The following is a 7,461-nucleotide window of genomic DNA, read 5'->3' as shown; positions in this document are numbered from 1 at the left end:
CCAAGCCCAGGGGAGCCCATGGTGTCCCAGCTGGGGGCAGTGCCAGGCATGGGCAGCTGTCCCACTGCTGGCCTCTCACCTGGGTGAGCCCCAGCACCTGCACAGGGCAGTGCAGAGCCTGCTCTGGGGACCGCTCATGGAAGAGCCATGGAAGAGCTCTGGGGAACACAGGCACCCACAGAAGTGAGGGAGGAAAAGCAAAGCAAGGCTGGAGACTGCGTGTTCCCTTTGGATGCTACAGATGTGTGAGCTGCTGTGCTCTTGGGCAAGGAGCCTGCACTGGGGAAAAGTGGTTTTGTTTTCTCACATGTGAATGGACTCAGCCACCCTGCTCCTTGCAGATCAGTTTGTTGCCACAGCCAGTGGCTGCCCTCTGACCAGCTCCTTGCCTTGCCACTGACCAGACACCAGTTCCTGCTACTTGCTAAAAGCAGGGTAGCTACTTGCCAGGAACAGAAAATTAAAAGAGGAGGTCAGCTGTCTGAGAGAGAGAGGAATAGCAAGACCAGATCAGCCATTATAAACAGATAATTTAAGCCATCATAATGGCTAATGTGGGGGCTGATGTGACTTAGTTCAGGACATCCCTCACCTGGAGGCTCATATGAGGTGTTTGGTGTGCTAGGACAGTAAGTAGCAAAGGGCTTCAGCCCTTCTTAAAGGTCTTGTTCAGATTAGACCTTTCAAACCATGTTCCTATCCCCTATGTGCTGCAAGAACAAGGCAGTAAACCTGCAATTGCAGGATAAGATAGCCCCAGACATGCTCAGAACCAGGGTGATGTAAGTGAAAAAGAAGGCTTTAATGGAAAAAAGCTTCATCAGTTTGATTTTTAATACCTGTGAATGCTCTGGGTCCACATCCCTCTGATTTCCACATCCCTCTTGGTAACACACACATGCACAGAGTTAACAACATTAATTTCTGTGTTTTCATTTAGTGATTCCTTTATTGGAACATTTGCAAGTATTAATTATAGACAACAAAGGAAATGAGACTTGAGATTTATAAGCTCTAATCAGCTGAAGGCATTTCCAAATAAATTAATGAAACAAGTCAGAAATGACATTAAGAAATCCAGAACTTAATGTAAATCACAATGACTTTGTACCTTCTCTGACTTTCCCTCTTTTTCTTCCAACAGTCCAGTGCTTGCCAGGGTATATGAACTTGTATTTAATTTTTATGTAAAACAAGAAGGATGATGGGAATGTGTGCTCAGTATGACAAGTTACAATACTTATGTATAAGAAGGAAAGCAAAACTCAAGCTGGGGCATAATAATTTGCTATCACTCAAAAATTTCTATAAAATCTGCATTATTACTGAAACCATACAGAAAGATTTGATGAAGATGTTTTCCTATTAAGGAGTGGCAGTGGCTTTCATGACAATTTCTTGGCCCATTCTGGTGTCCTGCTTGTGCTCCTGCCAATCTGTCCTTTCTGTGACGTGTTTCTGAGCTGTCTTAATACTCTTGGTCCTCTCAGTGATTTCAGTTCTTGCTGCCATTGGACACCTCTGTTTCCTTCCTGCAGGAATACTAGGTCAAAAGAATGGTCTGTCTCAGCACGTCTGGCTGCTCAGGCCATGTTTTAAGGATGACTGGCCACGTCAGGCACGCAACTGCAGCATCCCTCTTGATCCAATTTTGTCTAACAGCTGCAGTGTTTGATTCAAGTGTGTGAACAGAGGGTGTGAGCCCAGTCACGTCTCATTTCTCAGTGTCCTCAGCTTGTCATTCCTCTGGCTGGGGAACACTAGATAACTCTTGGATAATCTGATCTCGTGTATGTACCATCACTGCTGTTGCTGAAGGAAGAGAAGGATGAAATCTGGGCAAGGAAGCAATACAGCTTGGGCTTAAACAGACATTTCTCATTCACTTCTTTTGGTGACAGAAGTCTGTGACATCAATAGAAAGCATAAGGAATGTAATTTAATGTGGTAGATGCTCAAAACAGGCTTATTTCACCCAAATAAGACAACATTCAGAACAAAGGTAGCAGTCCTTCCACTTCAGTGTGGCTCTTCAAGGCTCCATTCACCAGGGTTTGTGAGGCTCTCTGGGCACACAAAATACTAGTTTTGTACCCCATTATCCAAAAATAGCAGTTTAACATTATCTCCACAGACAATGTGTAAATATATATGTAAACACTGCAGCATGTATCTACACACAACTCCTTGGTACAGCATGACAGTGCATAGCAGAATCAAGTTGTATTCAAAACCTTGTGAAAAAGAAAAGGGTCACAAAATCCAGACAAGCCCTGCCTCCACGATGGTGACACAGGGTTTCTGCAGCTGCAATACATAAACCTTTTTATGTAATACATATACCAATTTTCGTGTTGTTCTTGTCTCATATCTAATTTGTAGTCACAGGACAGTTTCCCAAATGTATCATTTTGTGTATTTTGAAAAAAAATTATAATTGAAATTTAAAACACTTGAGGGAGTGAGAGATGTAGGGAAACAGCAGTCTTTAATTGATTGATCTTAGGAGCAGTATTTGAAAATCTGAAGTACGGAATCTTGTCTCTATTTCCAACAGAGCTGGAGTATTTCAACAAACATATCTGCATTCAGCCAAGGTAAATGGCAGATCAGGAGGCAATGGAAAAACAGCTCTCCTTCCCAAGAAGCCAAAACAACTTCCTTCATTGTAGAGCATGTGGCCATGAGAAGGGTATAAAAATTGGAAACCAATACCAAGGTTTCTGCTAATGAATTAACCCACTAATTTTTAAAATTCCTGATAAGCTGCCTAGACAATGGCTCATGGGACTGTGGAAAAAACTGTCTGGGTAATGGTATAATCTCTTTCTGCTTTGCAGCATATTTTCTGTTTTGTTTGGGAGAGAAGTACCAGTCCAAAAAAACAGACAGATTGATTTACAAAGCACTTTGGAGAAGTGCAAGTTTATTAGATTTTTCTGAGTATGGCATGTTTTTCTCACCAAATCTTGAAATCTGTCTTAAAAACAAACATATTTCAGTGTGTGCATGTTCTTTGTTTCTCTTTTCATAAAGTCTTTCATCTGGGCTTGACCTGCAGTATGTGTGGCAACTACTGGGGTAGAATTCCTTACAAGAAGGGAGAAGGAATGAAAACATTTCAAAATGATTATTAAAAATTGGAGATTTACTTCCATGGATTTTTCTCCTAAGAGGGAGGGAGGGAGGGAGGGAGAGAGGGAGGGCGGGAGGGCGGAAGGAAGGAAGGAAGGAAGGAAGGAAGGAAGGAAGGAAGGAAGGAAGGAAGGAAGGAAGGAAGGAAGGAAGGAAGGAAGGAAGGAAGGAAGGGCAGGCTTTTATTAAAATGGTCTTTCCATAGTACCCCAATGAAACACTGGCTGTGATCAGAGCTATAATGAGTATCTAGTCCTTAGTCAACTTAATTGTTACACATGCAGACTAGACTGCTTACAGTAAGGAAAACACTATCTAAAATCTGCTTTAAAAGTTATTTAACCAGAACAAATCATCTGGGAAAGTAAAAATATTTCTAGCTGGAAAAATATTTCTCTATAGCTGAGCTAGGCCTGATAGCAAACCTTAATGAATTATTAGTACCTTTATTGTTTTCTTTGGCCCCTGTGCACTATATTTGTAAAAAAAGTCAGTAAAAAAGAGAACAACTGTAAAAAGCAAATATTTTGTACAAAAATACAAAGTTTTAAAAGCTCTTAAAAGTATATTCCATATTACTGATAAGAGTTGGACTATATATATATATTTATATAAAATCTATATATTCGTGTATCTGTATAATTTTCCTACATTTGGGATTTTAGCAAATTAAGCAACTGTTTACACAGTTGCTTTATATGTTTTTCTATGTGAGTGACCAACAGTCTTACTCAGATTTATAGAATGTCTTTTCTCAGAAGACACAAGCTGGTTATGGATGTGGTTACTGGTTGAGAAGAAAATCTAAAACAGAATTAGTCCAACAGTATTTCCTGATGCTGAGGGTCGAAAGGCCTTAAATAATTACAGGATGCTGGAGAAGAGTTATTGCTGCATTCCTTGATGCTTTTAAATCAGTTTTCAGTGCTTGCCTTTTTTCTGTTTTCTTTTTTTTTTTTTAATTTTGGAAGTCAGTGTTGCTCTTTCCCAGGATTTTCTTCTTCTTTACATAAATTTCCTTAATATGAAGGTATCTGTAAAGTTACAGCCTATTACACTCCAAGAATTTGCCCTATAGTATGAGAGAAAACAAGAAAAACAAAGAGAAAATGAAACGCTGTAAAAAGCCTGTGAAGATTAAACAAATTTCAAAAGAGAAAACTTACAGAGATCAAGGTATGGAAAAAATTTGAGCGGACTCATACTCAGATCCTGAAAGTCCTGGAGGATAAATATTTGTAAACCTTTAAGTTTTCTTAAAATAACAAATGTATGTAGGAAAACCAGGGTAAATCTTATTGTTACTTACACATGGTCCTTCACTCTGGACATCTAAACAGAATTATACATACAAAGCTTGTTCAGCACTTAGTTGTGTCTTAGGGGACCATGGATGGGATGTAATTTTGGCTCTGGCTGACATTTATGTCTGCCTTCACTGAAATCCAACCAACACGTTTCCAGTCGGAGGAGCCAGGCACCCTTGGCAGAGCAATGTTTAAACAGGTTGTATGGAGGAGATAATGTTTCAGGCAGAGCCCCAGCATGAACACAAACACTTTTGTGCCACGTTTGACCACATTCTGTGGCGATGGGGCCGGGCTCTAAGCGGCCATGGGAACCACCTGCCCTCTGCTCCTGCAGAAATGCCTGTGTCAACAGAGAGAGATGCCCTGTGGCAAACACCTGGCTGTCTGCTGGCCACACCAGCAGCTTATGAGCCCTTCACTCCAGCTGCAACGGATGAGCTGCTGATGGCCTATGGACCCAGCTTCTCAGTCCCATGGGACATCTCCTGGCAGTGACGGGAATTTTAAGATCTCCTCAGCAGTCACCAAGTTTGTGCCTCCTATTGCACAAACTTTCAAAAGAAATATTTTCTGGTTTTTGAAGACTGACTCCTGAGCCACTCTAAGGCCAGCTTTCCCTGTTGTGTGGCCACTGAGCCTATAAAGGCAGCTTCCAGCATGGGTAGGATCTGGAGCATGTGCCAAATCATGCCCAAAATTTTAGGCATGTGTAAAGCCTACAGGAAATGGTCAAGATTCTGGGCATTCCATGGCTATAGCCAGCTTCGAGGCTGCTTTTTCCAAGTGCAATAAATCCAGCACTTGCATCTGGATCTGAGTAGAAGTGCCTCACATGTGATTCCCCCTCTTCCTCAACAAGGCACTGTAGCATTTGGTGAAGATCTCACCTCTAGCTGCGGGACATTTATTACAGGCAAGATGGAATAATCAAACCAAGGGCCTTGCTTACCTTTGTCCATGTCTTTTTCACAAATGAAATTGTTAGCATCTTCACAGTGGAAGTCATTCCAGAGCCCAGCATAGATCAACCCAGCACAATCTTCCCCTGGCCCGTGATTGTGATCCCAGTTATCAGGCTGCCCAGGTTTCCAGTTTCTTTCCACAAAAAAGCAAGAGATATGATTGCACAACACAGCACACATGGCAGGTTTTCACCACAAGAAATTAACGAAAACATCATGAGATCTGTTCTGAACGGGAAACACACATTGAAACAAACAATACATGACTCTTGCTGAAAATGGAAAACAGATGTATTACAGAGAAGGGAATCTATTCGGCCTCAGGCTGCCAAAACTCAGAGACCTAAATTTAGACCAATGAACTTTATTTTAGTTTCTGAGCATACATGCACACACAGTGGGAGTGCTCCGTGCTCCAAGTGCATTGCTTCAAGCCTGTGAAACCTGCACAGCACATTCCCGCTGGCAGATGGGGCTCAGAAGAGCCCACGGGCTCAGAGGTAATGCCAAGATGGCATCAGCCTGCCCTCACTCACTGCAAAGCTCTCTGACTGCACCAAAGGTGGGCATCTTGGGAGGAACAGCAAAGATCCATGTGTTTTAGGGACACGTGCTCAGATGGGAAGGGAATTCTATTGAGTTTTAAGAAATCCACACACAGTATATTTACACACATCTTTTGAGATCGTTAGCTTTGATGGTGAAATTGAAGGTAGCAAGTAAAAAATCTTGCAGCAAGTGTTTCCTCATCCTGTTTTTGTTTAACAAGTGAGAAATGCTTCCAAACTCAGGATTTAAAAGCTCAGTTTTCCTGCAGAAACAGGTTGCTGAAGGGAGCTTGTGATTGCTGGCTGACACAGTCCATGCTCAGCTAAAAAACATGCCTGCCTGACATAGAACGTCCAACCAGGCACCTGGGAGGACACACAGCTTTCCAGAAGTAATGAAATACTCCAAAAACCTGTAACCAACAGCTCTGAGGTTATAACAGAACACCTAAAACCATGGTGCAGTGGAAATCTACTAAAAGCAGCACCTTAAGTAGGATCAGTCACAGTGCTGCCATGAAGAGGAAGAAAGATGAAAATGGGAAAGGAGAAAAAGGGGAAAATATTACGGCTCATTTGAAATGAATGTGACTTTTTCCATGTTTTTCATCTAAATGAACACCAATGAGATCATAGCTAATCATTTCATAACATCTGACTGACTGTGTAGCCTGTTTTTCTGAAGCACAGCATGTTAACATCTATAAACTCTTTAGTCTACTTCTCAGTATTAAAAATTTGGGTGGTTGCAATCTGTTCCATTTAGGACAAATTAGGTGTAGCCCTAGGATTCCTGGAAAGCTGCCAATTCAGTTCTCAGCTGGCCAAAGCATAGACACCCTCATTTCATGCATTTTCCTTATGCTGAATGCTTTCCACTTGGATTTGGGCTTTATCTAAAGACTGGTCATTTTTTATTAGAATGAGTACTCTATTTATAGCCACTTGTAATGCAAATAAGGAAAATTCAAACCAAAACAGTAAAACTGTGCTTTCCATCTCAACTTTGTAATAAAAGTCAGAAGCAAAAGTTTTGGCAAGAAACACTGGGCTGCATAGTTATGTGATTCTTTCATTCAACATTCAGTTTTCTTTCTGGCAAGGAAAGGAATCCTTGTGCATGGAGAAGGCAGAGAGAAAAAACCCCAGCATTGTCAGTAACAAATTAAATTATTGGCATCTACAACCATCTGGATTCATTAGATAATGTCTAGATGCTGCTTTTAGAAGTATCAGCAAGAGCGACAGCATTGCTTTCTATTTACGTACGTGTAAACTGGTAAAGATCCATCCAACCATCTCCATTCATTTTCCTTCTCTGTATCTGTTAGTCCAATCCAGAAGCTGCCTTTCCCAATAATCTGCCTTTTTATCCATTGCTGTGAAAGAAAGAGCTTAGTCCATAACAAGGACAATGGTTTTTGGCACCAATAAACTACACTGGTTTCATAAGCCTCTTGTTATGACAATACAGTGGGCCAGAGAAATTTTTCTTAGCTGAAGATA

The 7,461-nt window shown here is 41.3% G+C and overlaps 1 protein-coding gene across 1 annotated transcript in view; it reads right to left on the bottom strand.

Annotated features, from left to right (window-relative positions):
- Nucleotides 1–4,068: 4,068 nt before the first annotated feature.
- Nucleotides 4,069–7,461, bottom strand: part of COLEC12 (collectin subfamily member 12) — a 91,677-nt gene continuing 88,284 nt past the window's right edge. The window contains exons 8-10 of the mRNA XM_058027465.1: nucleotides 7,225–7,334; nucleotides 5,395–5,540; nucleotides 4,069–4,207 (exon numbers count right to left, since the gene is read on the bottom strand). Coding sequence (XP_057883448.1) covers nucleotides 4,188–4,207; nucleotides 5,395–5,540; nucleotides 7,225–7,334 — 276 coding nt within the window. The 3' untranslated portion in view covers nucleotides 4,069–4,187. The remainder of the gene's footprint in view (nucleotides 4,208–5,394; nucleotides 5,541–7,224; nucleotides 7,335–7,461) is intronic.

This window comes from Melospiza georgiana, chromosome 1 (genome assembly GCF_028018845.1).
Source record: "Melospiza georgiana isolate bMelGeo1 chromosome 1, bMelGeo1.pri, whole genome shotgun sequence".
Lineage (NCBI taxonomy): Eukaryota > Metazoa > Chordata > Aves > Passeriformes > Passerellidae > Melospiza > Melospiza georgiana.
Note: the sequence above shows the minus strand (reverse complement) of the source record. Positions and strands in the feature narration are given on the sequence as shown.